This window comes from Sparus aurata, chromosome 8 (genome assembly GCF_900880675.1).
Source record: "Sparus aurata chromosome 8, fSpaAur1.1, whole genome shotgun sequence".
Lineage (NCBI taxonomy): Eukaryota > Metazoa > Chordata > Actinopteri > Spariformes > Sparidae > Sparus > Sparus aurata.
Window position 1 is genome coordinate 8,700,157 of NC_044194.1, and position 15,393 is coordinate 8,715,549.

General features: G+C 43.2%; 1 protein-coding gene across 14 annotated transcripts in view; it reads left to right on the forward strand.

Annotated features, from left to right (window-relative positions):
* The window catches only part of shank3a (SH3 and multiple ankyrin repeat domains 3a), a 181,015-nt gene that overhangs the window by 159,904 nt on the left and 5,718 nt on the right, over positions 1-15,393 (forward strand). For 5 of the 14 annotated variants that reach the window (XM_030426982.1, XM_030426984.1, XM_030426985.1 and 2 more), the window contains 6 exons: positions 3,504-3,584; positions 3,764-3,787; positions 4,188-4,315; positions 4,521-4,626; positions 6,635-7,161; positions 7,249-9,350. In XM_030426982.1, the coding sequence (XP_030282842.1) occupies positions 3,504-3,584; positions 3,764-3,787; positions 4,188-4,315; positions 4,521-4,626; positions 6,635-7,161; positions 7,249-9,350 (2,968 nt within the window). The other 9 variants (XM_030426983.1, XM_030426986.1, XR_003984993.1 and 6 more) reach the window with 8 other exon arrangements.

The window sequence follows — 15,393 nt, forward strand, 5'->3', positions numbered from 1 at the left end:
TCAATCACAAAGTAATATATATTTGTATATATATTTTGTCAATAAATGTTATTTTGAAGGAGTTACATAATGGTGCACTGCAGTGGACACTGTACATCAACAATATAAAAAGTGATTCAGGAATTTCTGTTAAGTTCCCTTATTCTCAGAAAATCAGATAGTTAAAAACAGTATCGTTCAACTAGATAAGACATGTCAGAAATTCTTTTATTTAGTTATTTATTTATTTATTATCTTGTTTCTGTTAGGGATGCACCGATCCGACTTTTTCAGTCCCAATACCGATACCGGTGCCTGGGCTTTGTGTATCTGTCGATACCCGATACCCATCCGATACCGTTGTTGAATTAATAATAAACTGTATATCGGTCTCGGAAAAATACTTGTGTGATGGAAGAGAGTACCTTGGCTCTAAGTATTCCAGTAGGCGACGGAAGCCCTCATCTTCAACAACTGACATTGGTTGAGCATCTAAAACAATGAATTCTAAAACTTTATGTGTTATTGCCAATGCTTTCAAGCTTTCCAGGGGAAACTTTTTGCATCGATAAAGTGCAATACATCCGCACCAAAGGGTATAATCTGCCTGTTTGGCCTCTATTAAAATCAAATCTCGCAAAGATTTAATCCTGTTTAATAAAATTATTTCAGTGCAATTTGTATCATACTTTTGAAGAAAACATACAAAATAAGGCAGAATCTAATTAACTCTAATAACAACTCTTTGGCATATAACTTTATCCGGAGCTGACAGATATATTTTAAGTCTCAGAAAAAATTATAGAAAGAAGAAAAATATCATTTAATTATTGAAGTATTTCTAATGTTTTATTTTGGTGAAGAATATTTCTATCCGTCTGGTTATCTTAGAGGGTATAATAGTTACTCCAGAGATGCATCTTATCTTCCCTCTCAAATTTGAAATGTATGATACCATAATCCAAAATGACAAAGAGATATAAATATTTTGGGGGATCCACCATCTGGTGTCTGGAAAATGCTACTCCACATTAAATGGTTAGAAATGCCTTCCAAATGTCTGTCTAGAGAAGTCATTTATGAAAGGGTTAATAAATCTATTCTTTCTATTTTAATTTCAAGTTTCAACTCCGGTCTAGCAAATAAATCTTACTTGAAAGCCAACCTAGTACCTTTGTCGAAGCTTTGAGTCATTTGTCATAAAAAAAACTTGACATTTTGTGAAAAACACTTGCACTGGCAAAAAGTTAAATCAATTCCTCTCTCCTCTCTCATCTCTGTCCCTTATGTATGAAGTTACAGATGGCAGTTCGTTAGCTTAGTTTAGCACCAAGACTAGAAATAGAAGGAACCAGCTAGCCCAGCTTTATCATGGTAACATAATCCACCTTTCAGCACCTCTTAAGCTCCCTAATTGTTTCCCTTTATTTCCGGTCTTTATACAGAGCTAAGCTAAGCAGATGCTGGATTTAGCCTCATATTAAACTGACAGATATGAGTGTGGTATTCTCCTGTAGCTCTCAGCAAGAAAGCCAATAAGCACATTTTCCAAAATGTCAATCTGTTTCTTTATGTTTCCTTCAGTATATTAAGGTTTTTGTGCAGTGAGTGTTACACCATTAAGGTAGACGTATTGGAACTACATGAATATATGTAGACATAACTATAACATAATTTTTTTTGGAGTGCCTTTGCCTCAGTGGTTCATGTCCCATTTCTTTTTGTGTTCCCAATTCAATGTCTTGTTGCCTCCATTAAAGCTTGCTTATGGCCGCTTGTGTCTAAGCTGCAGAGATTGCAGATATTCGGTAGGTGGTAGAAGGAGTGAGGTAGACAGAAAAGACAGTGATTGTCGAGCTTCCTATTTGGAGAATCGAAGAAAAAGATGGTGCAAACAGCTGTAGACAGCCAGAGTGTGTTTAGTGTTTCGGAGATGAGGGACAGCACGATTCTTATCTTCCTGTTTCAAACTTCCATCCTGAGCCGTGTTGAACACCTTCTCCTCCGCCGCACTGCTCCTCCAGCGGGACTTGCTCTGCATCTTGTGCCGCACCTTTGCACAAATGCACAGACACATGCTCACACACACACACACTCTCTCTCTCTCTCTCTCTCTCACACACACACATACACACACACACACACACACACACAGACTTGCAAGCAAACACATTCTCTGCACCATGCGAGGCCTCACTACTGCCACCGTTGCCATGGTGACTACACTGCATGTTTGAATTAAGCATTACATTACAGCAAAAGCATCTCTCTCTCCCTCTGTCTCTGTTTCTCTCTCTTTCTCCATCCTCCTCCATCTCCTCTGCTCACTGCTACTGTACCAGAATGTGCAGACCGGTGAAGGAATGAAGATGTTTGATATGGACTGTACTCAGGATGGCGACACTAGATCTGCAGCGGCTGACGACAGCAGGATGGTTAGGCTCTAGTAAGGCACTGGGGCATCTGTGGGATTTAGAAATCTATCGCTCTACTGTGGTGCATTGAGTGTTAGCTGGTCGATCTCAGATGGAGTAAGCTGATCGGTTGTACTGTGGGGCTATTTAATGAAACTTGAATTCGCTCTAGCATGTAGGGACTGCTGTTGTATGTAGCTTTATGATCTCTGTTTGACTGCATTGCAATACGTTGTTACCGCAGACTTAACCTGCTTAACTATCCGACCCACATTGTTTTTATTTTGGTGTTAATAACAGTGTTTATTGTAACCTGATTTAAAACCTTTTATTGAAACCTGTAACTCTTTAGTTTGCATTTGGAGCTATCATTTGGTTTGAGTGGGATGATAACAGCTCAGTTGCCTTGTGTGTATACTCGGATTGGGAGGCTCCCATGGGCTTTGGGGTATAAAGTCTGCAGCGCATCATTTTCCGTAGCCGTTGAATTTACTGTCATCTCGTCTGCCAGCCCACATGTCATTATGTCCTCCCTCGGGGAGTTTTGTCTGCATATCTGCATGTGGTTCCGCATGTGGGAGGATATGCATGTGTCTGTAAGCTGGCTGTGCGTTTCTGTCTGATGCACACCTGCTAAATTCCAGACAGGCAGCATATTAAAAGTAAGATGGATGACCTTCTTCCTCTCCTTGCCACACTTATTTTACTCATTCTGCCTATTGTGGTAGACAAATTCTATTGTTCGGTGTGTAATGGGAGGTTTCAGAGAGGTAGGAATGTCACAAAGAGGACTGAGCTACACATTTACTGCCTCTGGGCTCCTCAACAGAGAGGAATTCTTCCAGCGCAAAGACTGAAAAACTGAAAGTTTTGAAAGCAGAAACATTTTTCAAGCCATCGGATATAAAATGAAGAAGTTGGGCTCCAACCGGAGCCTGAACAAGGTCCTGACTAAGCGCGAGGGGTCCGGTTCGTCTGAATTTGAAAAGATCAAAGTGAAGACAGGATGGACTGGCCGTCTGGGCGATGCCAGGAGAGCTCTGAGCCGCAAAACCAAAGGATTTTCAGCCCCCTCAACTTCATCCTCAACACCATGCCTTTTCTCCACAGCTCCCCCACCACCCAAGAGAGCTCCCAGTACCACCCTGACACTGCGCTCTAAGTCCATGACCGCTGAGCTAGAGGAACTGGGTGAGTGCCAGAGAGCTGGCATGCAGAGTCCTTACTCTCTTCTTCCTTTTCTGTCACATTTCTGCCTTCCCTTTGTCATTAAAACTTGGTGTCTCCTAACTTTTAGAATAGTCACTTCTTCTGTTGGCTTGTTCTTGTCATTTTCCCTCCTCTGCTGACGCAATCTTTTTCCCACCAAGCTTCTGCTCGGAGAAGAAGAGGAGGTGAGTCTGAAATTGACGCCTCTCTGAACATCATTAAGATGATTGATCACTGCTGTAAATTTAAGCAGTGTTGATTTAGATCAGAAGAGCAGAACTCTTGAAATATATGGACTCTCTTTTCCCCACTCCTTTTTTATATCTCTCTCTGTCTCCTTCCGCCCTTAGTGCTCACTCCCTAGTGGTCAACAAGGAAACACAGCAAGCTTGTATTGAGATAGTGCAATGATTTTGTGCGATACCACAGTGCCTGCCCTCGCATTTTTTATAGCTACATTTTGGAGAAGCTTTTTTAATCTCAGTTTGTATTCTCTCTCGTGTTAGCAATGCCTGATATGATGACACAGCGTTTCCCTGGTCTTATGTCTCAGTATTTAGTTCTGGCTCATTTCCTCCTCAACAGAGAGACTAGATGAGATGTTGGCATCCCAGGAGTCTATGTTGCGTTCTCAGCCCTCGGAGGCAGATTACAGAGCAGCCACTGTCAAACAACGGCCCACCAGCAGGAGAATAACACCAGCAGAGATCAGCGTGAGTGCACCTACACACAGCACACTAGCGGATTGCATATGCCTCTCTGTTGGCATGCATTCAACTCAGTCTATCACAACATACTCAGAAACACCTGGACAACACAGCAGTACCACCACTGCTCACATGTAAGCATGCACTGCTTTGTGCTGCTTCGTTCTTGGTATTACAGTTTGAAACTTTTCTTTGTTTTGTTCTGCTGCAGTCACTATTTGAGAGACAAGGAATGACTCTACATGGAGGTCTTCACCCAGGCATTGAGAGAGGTCACATACCACTACCAAAGGGGATGTCCAGGACCAAGTCTTTTGGTAAAACAATCACCCATCCTGTACATATTCAAATCAGGTGAATGATAGTGTATTTATGTACAGTTTGCTTATAGGTCATATAATGACATGTGGAGAGGAAGGAAGTAATGCCATTACAACCCCCACAAAGAGTAGCATCTAAAGAGCAATGCAACAAATGTAAAATACTGAGGATGAAGCTCAAGTTCCTATTGGCAAGAACTGATTTGCCATTTCAAACATTTAAAGGTCCCATATTAGGCTCATGTTCAGGTTCATCAATTTGGGTGACTACTAGATAATGTTTACGTGCTTTAACCTCCAACAAACATGTTTCTCATACTGTCCATTGCTGCAGCACCTCTATTCACTCTCTGTCTGAATGCTCCGTTTTAGTGTCTCTTTGAAGAAACGTTACGCAACTATTTACCTTAAAATAACAGCTTCAAAGTCCAATTTATTGTTAGTGTCTTGTAACTGGGTGACTAGTCCCTGTCTCAATCACTTCACCCCTCTATTTTGCTTGTTTCTGCGCTATGCAGTGAGCAGGTGGCATGCGTAACGCTTTACGTTAGTACATCACACACACAGCACTAGCTGTCAGTGAATCTGGATCATATTCCGTGGAGAAAATACTATCCTCCGGCTGCTGTTTCCTGGAAGCAATCGGTAACTAGTGCACACTGTAGCTACATGTTAGCTCTGGAAGCTGTCTCTGCTTGGAGTACAGGGAGTGTTGGTGTTAGACAACTATACCAGCACTTTTGAACTGCTTGGAGGAGGAGGTTTACTGCTCAGGGGTGGAAATGCTCAGTTGAACCAGAGCTGGGTGAGCGGGCAGTGGACCAGGCTCAGCAGCCTCTACGGACATCATGATAGAGGCGAAGAGACCTAAGAGGACACTGATGGAAGAAGCTAAGAACAGAGAAAGACACAGTGACTGAGCAAGAGACAAGAGTACATTTCAGATTGGCTTTTAGTTGTTGGCGACAGCTTAGCTAAGTAAAAGACTTTAGATAGACGCAGAACTGGACTTGTTCCTGTTGAATAATGAGTCATATTATCTGGCTTGTTAAGGTATATGTCTTGCGTTGTCTCACTTGGTTCATGTTTGGATGTTTCAGTTGTCAGCTTGCTAGTTTTTGATCATCATCCAAGTCAGACGATTTCGACAGAGGTTAAGCAGGCAGCATAATATTGTCTCTGGTTCAGGTTACTTTGGCTTGGCATCACTGTTCTGAGTTTTGTGCAGCGCTTGTGCAATTTTAACTGCTGCATGGCAAAAACATTTCAGAGCATGCATGTGACTTTAAGACATAAGCTTTCAAGACATTTCATTGTTTTGTTTGTTGTACAATCTGACTAATTGTTCAAGAAACCTGGGATTCTGTATCAACTCTACCCTGTTTTTACAACCACAGCCAGGCTGATGGCTTTACTGAGGGCAGTGAATGTATAGTTGTGACATCACCGCCTTCTAAGGGCTCATTTAAAGCCTAGACACAGAATTCTCTTTCTACATCTCTAAACTTTCTACAATATGGGACCTTTAACAAAACAATTACATAGTAAATTTACATACATACAGTTACATACTAATACATACTGACAATGTATTACATGTTCAGAATGTGCAAATGTGCTCATTGGATATTCCCAGAAACAGATTTGCAGAGCAGATGTGCAAGTACAGAACCTAATTAAAAAGTAGATACACGCATAAATTATTCATAGTCTTTATTATTAAACACGTCTCCTGTATAAAACACACCCATTAAATGACTATTGAAATAATTGTTAAATTACTCAAAAATAGTTAAAGTTACAGGTTTTATTTAAATATTGCACAGCTGCCCTTAAGACACCTGATACATTATTAACTGTGTGAGTTAACAGATATACAGATGGATGCATTATAGTGTATTTTTCATGAAGCAGCTGAGTACCTGCTAGGCTGCTTTAAAATGGTCCTTTTTCATGAGCTTACTCCCTGTCACCAGATGATCTGTGCTCTCCTCTTCCTCATCAGGTGCCACTGAGGAGGATCGGCTGTCTGCCCTAGCAGGCGAGCACAGATTTCCCCGCAGTTCCTCTATGACAGACAGCCTCCGAGACCACTCACAACCCCATCCTATCCCTCCGCCTCCTCAAATGGCACCTCCTCCTCCTCCCTACTACCTAGACACTGGTCCTCCCCCAGCCTTCTGCCCCCCTCCTCCCCCTTCTAGGACCCAGAGTCAGGGCCATGAGCCCGGAGGACGCTCTAGCTTCAAGCCCTCTTCCTTGGATTTGCCTTATGAGGCCGCTCAGCGGCAGGCCACGCAGATCGAGAGACAGAAGAAAGCTCGCTCCATGATCATTCTCCAGGACTCCTCCCATCTACCTGTAGAACCTACAGAAATCCCGCGTCCTTCTGCTGCTACTCCACCTGAGCGAATTAAAAGGAAGGGTCGGGTTATTGACAACCCTTATGCTAATGTGGGTCAATTTAGCATTGGACTATACACGCCCACCAAGCCCCAGAGGAAGAAGAGTCCCCTGGTGAAACAACTACAGGTAGGCTGCATGTTGAGAATGGTCTTCTGGGCTACTGTCCATTTTATTTTGACACATTTGGTTGATAATTTCTTTGTCTTAATGCAGGTGGAAGATGCACAAGAAAAAGCTAGTATAGCCTTAGCTGCTGCCCACTCCCGAGAGAGCTCACCCTCAGGACGACACCCACACGCCCATGGGCACACACACACCAGCCGTGCAGACTACTACCAGCAGCAGCTGATGGCTGAGCGAGAACGTTTGCGTGCCCAGGGAGAAATGATGTTTCAGGGTAAGGGCCCCTTCGCTGCTGCAATTGCTGGAGCAGTGAAAGATCGGGAGCGTCGCCTAGAAGAACGGAGGAAATCCACTGTCTTCCTTTCTGTTGGGACCATGGAGGGGGCGTCCACCACCAGCTCTGACGCCCCGTCTCTGACTCAGTCTCACTCCATCGATGAACGGATGCTCACCCGAGAGCTGGGACAGCTGCCCCCCCCTGCCTTGGCCCTGAGCCCCTCACCCAGTGGGACCACCTTTATCCATCCACTCACAGGAAAGCCCCTTGACCCCAACTCTCCACTGGCTCTTGCGCTGGCCGCAAGGGAGAGGGCACTGACCTCCCAGAGCCAGTCCCCTACTAGCAGCCCAGAGCCTAGGACTAAACAGGAGCGGATAGGCCAGGGCGTAATGTTCATTGACCCTCAGACCAAAGAGTCTCCACATGGGGAAGGGGCATCCACACCTCCTCCTTTTTCGCCTAAAAGCGCCAAGGCAGTGGGGCACGGAGTTGGATCCTCCCTGGCATCAATTTTAGTTCCCCAGCCCACAAAACCACAGTGGGCCACATCACCATCACCTGTATCATTCCGACAGGAGATGGAGGCCAGAGTAGAGGAAAGGAAGGAGGAGAAGAGACTGGAGGATAAAAAAAGTATGTTGATCAGTATTATGGATACGTCGCAGCAGAAGACAGCAGGTCTTATCATGGTCCATGCTACCAGTAATGGCCAGGCTGTCGGGGTGGGTTCAGAACTAGAACAGGCACCTGCCCCAAAGTCCACGGAGCCCAGCAAATCTCCAAGTCCACGGGCTAAATCCCCCAGTCCCACAACCTCCCAGCCCCAGGCCCAACCTCAAACTCAGCATCCTGCAAGTCCAGCCCAAGAGAAAAGCCTGGCTCAGGGAAGCTCAGAGGAGGATGTTGATCCGTACACAGTAACCCTGCCCCCTGCAATGTTGACTTCCAGTGACGAGGAAACAAGAGAGGAACTACGCAAGATCGGAGTTGTTCCACCACCAGATGAGTTTGCTAATGGGCTGCTGGCACAGGCACAGGGGACGCCAGTGTCCTCAACTAAACCTGCCTCCTCTCCCACCACTCCTACAACACCAATACCACACACTCCCTTAGCCCCAAAAACCCCAACTGTGACCCCCACGCAGCCTCAGCCTCCCCAGCCCCCACCTCCACCCAGTGCAGCAGCTGTCTCAGGGAAGCCCTCTGATCCTCTGGAGCCCCCACCAGTGGGCGAGTCTGGCTCTGCGGCTGACTCAGGCGTGGAGGAGGCTGACACACGCAGCTCAAGTGAGAGAGAGCGAGACCACCATCTTGAAACCACCAGCACCGTCTCCACGGTTTCCAGCATGTCCACGTTGTCCTCAGAAAGCGGCGAGCCTGCCGACACACATACCACGCACACCTCCTATGCCGACGGGCAGACTTTTGTGCTCGACAAGCCGCCAGTGCCTCCCAAGCCCAGACTCAAGTCCCAGATAGGAGGCAGTAAAGGCCCCGTCACCTTCAGGGACCCTCTGCTGAAGCAGAGCTCTGACAGCGAGCTGCTATCACAGCAACAGGCTGCTGCCCTGGCTGCTGCTGCAGCTGGGGGTGCTGGGCTGCCCCCAGGTGGTTCAGCCTCAGTGACTGGACTAGCCCCCACCAAGCCGCGCTACCTCTTCCAGCGCAGGTCCAAGCTGTGGGGGGACCCAGTGGAGCCTCGTGGGCCAGGGGTGGGGCTAGGTATTGGGAGTTTGGGCAATCTTGGTGGGCTGGGACTGGGGCTGGGTGCAGATGAGGGAGCAAAACCATCTGTTATGGGGGAGCTCAGCTCCCGACTACAGCAGCTAAATAAAGACACAAGGTCGTTGGGAGAGGAACCACTGGGAGCATCACTTGACCCTGGCAGGAAGTCACCTGTGGCAGGTGCCAGGTAAGAGAAAACCTAGTAAAATGTACTACAGAACTGTATTTAACACTCTGTGACAGAGCAAATGGCTAAATAAGAAAGTAATGATTTCCAGTCTAATTTATATCTTTACTCATCTAAGACATCTGAGCAAATAAACTGAGGCAATTCCAGTGCACAGCCTTAGAGAGAAGGGTCTTAAATTGATAAAGGTTTTTAAACTTGATAGAGTTTAATTATTCTCTCTTGTTAATCATCATTTTATATTACTCACTATTGAAATACTTTTTTATGTCTACAAGGGATAATCCCTCTTGGTTCTTGCAAATGGCAAGCCCACTGGTAGAGAGATTGCAAACACAGAGGCTCGCACTTATTATTACATCAAAAATATATTACAAACAATGATTAGGAATTTGTAATCTGGTAGCATTTCTCTAGAAAGAGAGGCTGAGTCAAAGACAGCAGCTTTAAGTTTTATTTCTGTGCACGATGTGGTTTTACTCATATTTTAAAAATATGCAAATAAATACATATTTAAGCCAGTCCACTGTGATGGTAAGTGATATTGATAGCTAAAGTCACTAGTATTGCTAGCATTAGCTTCCCTGATATAGTATGATAACATTGTTACAACTTTTGTGCAATTCCTCTTTATTGATGGTACACGATGTTAGACCGTCAGTGTAGAAAGAGGATTAATCAGACTTGATTCTCACACAGTGACACCACGGTAATGTGAAGCAGCACTGTTTTTCGACTATTATCTGTGGGTTTCTTATTTTTCACACCATACCTGAAACAACACTGAAGTCCTTTATATTTCTGCAGATATGAGGACACCGAAGAGAGTAAACCTTAAGGTTATAGCCCCTAGGGTAAACTTAAGTTTTTTTTTCAATATATTTTTTCCCCTAACAACCCTTTCAACTAATCCTATTTAGAGGGAACAACCCTTTTATACATTTTGTTTCATGTATTTTCTTTTAAATATTATGTTACCTTGTTTGCATCACCTGATTTCTCACTTTCAGAATAAATCTCCTCTAAAAAAAGAATATAAAATATTTGGTTGTAGTACTGGGTTTAAGGAAATAGACAGTACTAGTCAATACGTTAGTGTTACACAGTTTGTGTGTGTGTGTGTGTGTGTGTGTGTGTGTGTGTGTGTGTGTGTGTGTGTGTGTGTGTGTGTGAGGTGGACTAACTGTTGGTGCAAACAAGGTAACAGGGCTTGGAGGCATGCACTTCTTAAAGCCTCTCCTCATGTCACACACACTCTCACCTTTGGGCTCAAACCTATGACCCCCGCTAGTAGCTTCCCTTCCAACTTTTTCTTGAGCTTTTCCCAGAGTCCTTGTTCAAATAATGCATAATACATCCTTACATCCACAGCTCTTTGCAGCCATCGCTGATATGAATTTGATAAGACCAGAAACTGTTGCTTTCTTTCTTATCGCCGTCCCCCATCCTGCTGAAATATCAGTGATAACCTCAAAGATTTAAGGATGTATTTTAAAAAGCATTTGAACATAACTGAACTATAATGGTGTGTCATGTTAAAACCATCCCCTCATGATCTTGCCATTAGTATCAATTGTAGTGATAAGACAAGGTCCCTACCTTGTCAAAAGTTCTGAGGTGCCGTATCGAGTAACTGTCAAATGAATGAAGGTGTCTTCTCCTTTTATCTACTCAGGTTTTGGATTAGAGTTTTTCCACAGGTTGTGTTTTTATAGCTTGGCAGGTTGGAAATTAACATCTGACATTTGAAGAACAAATTCAGTCATACTTTGGTTGTCCATTGTAATTTTAATCAGCCATGAAATTGACACTAATTGATGTTAATTTTAATTTTCTGTTAGGGAGAGTCATTCATGTTCAGTAATTCATCAGAATGTAGCTTTCAAAGAGCTTCAAAGTCGTTTGTAGGCTCTCTCCAGATGCAGTTGGTTTTTATAGCCTTGTTCCTCAACTTTCCTCCTCTCTCATCCTCATTTCTTTTCATGTGAATAAGGAGGGTGTAAAAAATAAATACCTTTCATGTTTGCTGTACTTTACTGCTGACTAAGAGGAGTTGAACTTCACAAATAGACAATGTAAGATTGAGAAAATGTAAGAATAGACTCCACACAGCTTAAACCAAAGTGCTTCACATTTACAGGCAGTTTCCATCTGGCTGTCAACTAAATTAGCTTCATAGCTATATTGGAAAAAGAATGCAAAGTCTCTCTAGAACTGATCAGCATAGGGCTAGTAGTTATTGGCCTTTAAGGCAGAATTTTGTAACCATACCTGTTGTCCTCTGCATGGGAGTGACCAGTGTAGTTTGGTGTCAACAGAAGTCTGCTGCTACTTCTTGTTGTTGCTTCGGACATCTTGGATGCAGGAATTGTGTAAGCATAATCTTTTCTGTATTGTAAAAGCCTCATGAGCATGTTTTGCAGTCCCATCCTTTTACCAGTGTTGTACTATTATTAGTAATCCGTTACCAAAATAGTTTGGGTTGAAAAGCTCATTCATTCCTGTTGCTTAAGACAATACATTGCCCTGGTGACCAAAAAATTCAATATGAAGTCACCATGTGACATCGAGCCAAATTCAGCCATCAATCATTGATCTGTAACCTCAACAGCATCATGATACCTGGATGGACAAGGTGACCATGATATCAAATACAACATATCATGTATTACTCACTCCTGATGGGGCTCATTCCCTTCCTAAGATGCAACCAAAATCATGCCCACCGTTTCCATCTTGGCAGTTGATTGCCCTTGGCTGTGACAAAGATGATCATGCACACCATTATTTCTCTCTCTCTCCCTCTCTCTCCCTCTGTCTCTCTTCCTCTGCTTCTGCATCTGTTTCTCCTCACCTACTGGAGCATTTCACATAAAGCATAGGCATCCCAGCACCCTTAATTGTAATGTGACTCCATCACTTACCCACCATCCACTGTGTGCCCCATTTAAACCCCTTCAAAAACCACACAAGCTGCTGTATTTTGTTTCTCTTGTATCCACTTCGTTCACATGCTGTGTGTCATAGCTTTAGGTGATTTAGACACCCGTGGTTCTTGTTTTATTTCAGTTGTGCTCTTTGGTTTTCTGTTCTTCTCTGTTTATGTAATTTGCATAACTTTGTTTTTGTTTTTCAGTGATTGTGTTAAAGATGGCCATGGTCCTTGACTGACTTGCATATTGGACACTGTAGGTTTCTTAAACCACACTAAAACAGAACAGAACATTTTGCAATTTATATTTCTTTATAAACATGTATGTGTCTGCTACAACTACTACCAGCCAAAAATATACATACACGTATGTCTGCAAAAAAAGAAATATTTATTTTAGTCGACATCATTAAAAATAAGTTCCAGAGCAGCCTCAAAAGTCAAGGAACATGTGCCTGCCTTTTATTTGTTCATTTATTTGTTTGTTGGTTTTTCTTTGTTCGTGCAGTGTTTGATATGTGAATAGTGTGCTCATTTCTCTCTCATGAAGCCCACTGGTCAGACCTTCCAGTGCTGAAGCCTGCTCTGCTGTCTTTGTCATGCCCATACATCAATACCACCAACACAAACACACACATACACATAAACACATGGTCCCACACATGTACTCACAGTCACACACATGTCAAAGACAGCAGAGTTGGCTGAAGCAGAGTATGAGTCTGGTCGGCAGGCTGCGTCTCATGGAGTGATGCTAACATTCTCTCCCATTGCTCTCTCTCTGCTCACCTTGCATGCTCCGCCCTGCTGCTCTGATCTGATTGGTCTAGAACTGACTGTGCGCCCAGGAGGGCAGGACGACTGTGTAAGTGCGCATGGAGCTCATCTCATATCCGTCGGCTCCCTGTAGTCTGATCATTTTTTCAGCCTGTGTGCTGCCTAGCTTCCTTTTGTTCCCATTACACTCTTTAGTACTAATCTCACCCACATCAATGTAGTCAAACACAGTAGAAAGAAAACATGTGCCACACCTGTACATAAGACACTCACTTACATGCATGAGTATAACACTTCACCACATTTAGGCCTCTTCTTTCTGCTTCTCCCTGCTTGCACCAAGCTAGATCAAGCTCTCATGTAGCCATAACCCTCTTATCCATCCCTCTTCTCCTTTCTGACCATCTTATCCTTCACTAGATATGTAGTGTACTAATGGCTCAGCAGACACATTTAGACTGTTTCACAATTTCATGTTATGCCTCTATTATTTACAAGAGGGTCAGATGTACAAAAAAAAAAAAAAAAAAAAAGGGGGGGGGGGGGGGGGGGGGGGGAGGAGTAGGTAAACCAGCAGCTTTTGTACCTGGGAAATAAAACTGGAGTGACTGTTGTTGGTAAGATTGGGTTGGTTGTTGTTTCTGAATGGTAGACTTACTGTGTTGAATTCAGTGTAAGCTGCAACTCAGAGGTAATTTAATATTAAAGCAGACATATTATGCTCATTAGAAATGGTTTACATGCTTCATGCTTATAAAAAAGAAAAAAACAGTTTTCTCATACTGTCCAGTTCTGCAGTTCTGTATTCCCCCTCTTGTCTGAAGTGCTCTGTTTTAGCTCCTGTCTCTTTAAGGCCCCTCCTGAATACCCACTGTCCTCTGATTGGTCAGCTCACACATGCCAGACCCAGCATCCCTAACAACAGCAGTGCAGCTGTGCCAAATTTTTCCATTCCAAACTGGCCTTGAGGCATAAATTATGCAAATGTATGTGACTCACAGAGGAGCTACTGTTGGTGCGGACCTTGACCTTTTTAACTTTCAAAAACTTTTACATACACAAGACCAGATATAAAACACAGAAGGAAAGGAAAGAAAGTAAAGCATAATAGGTGTCCTTTAAATCTTAATAAAATGGTGAATTAGGGGGTGGTAAAATGGAACAAAGTACAAATTACATTTCAGATTACAACTTCTCATATCTTTCTTTTCAGTAAAACCACATATCTCCAAATATGTGGATTTAGAAATGTCCTGATAAACTGGAGGATCAAGTGTTCCTTTATATGTTGAGATAATGTATTTCACATCTTAAGCTAAATAAACTATTTGAACTCTTGTGGGATAAGCTGTAGAATGCATGGTCACCAAGCTAAAAGCTGTAGATTAAACTACCCAACGGAGTATGACGTAGTTAAAATGAGCTCAACTGTAAACGTCAAGCCTTTAACGGCGGTTTAAAGACATGATAAATGTCACCATTGTATTCTCTATACATTATAATTCTTCGTCATAAAAAGGAAAGAAATGTATAGGTACTCTGCAAAGGAAAGCTGAAAACCAAATACAGAATTTGTATTCTTACTGAAGGTCTGCCCTCTGTGTATACATGTGGGTAAATGTGTGCGTGTTTGTACTCTGGTTGTTTCATATTAAAGGAGACATATTATGCTCATTTTCAGGTTCATATATTTCTGTATCTACGATTTTAGGTTCACGTGCTTCAGTGTTCTCATACTGTCCAGTGGTGCACCACCTCTATTCTCCTTTTGTCTGAAAGTCTTTTTTTAGCTCCTTGTTAATGTGATCCATGGTAAAATTCAGACGTCCTTGAGCTTGTGAAGTTACCAGAGCAGTATGCTAGTAAAAGCCACAGACTTTACAATTGTTTTGCAGTCCATGTAGGGACACTCCTGTCACGTTTCCATCCAAAATAAAGTTAATCCATAGATGTGGACTTTTGTGTTGATTCATGCAGACAACAGAGCAGCTCTCATGCTAAGCTCTTGACTTTCTAGTGTTTGTGGTCACGTTAGATCTATCAGTTTCCCACTGAGAAATGTTGAAATGCTGTGGTCCTTTGTTACAACATCCAGTGAAAGCTGTCCTACTTGCTTGTACTGTTCACATCTTTATAAAACAACAGCAGAAACTGAGGTGGGTGGGACATTCACCTAGGTCACCTAACTGGAGGTGGTGCTGTGTTACATAGAGATGTAGATAAGTTACAGAAATAAAGGCGGAACTACAAACAAGGAGTGTCAGACATTTCAGGAGAAGTGTTTTGTGTAGGAGACAAACACTTACTTTGGCGTGGTATATGGACTTGTAACTT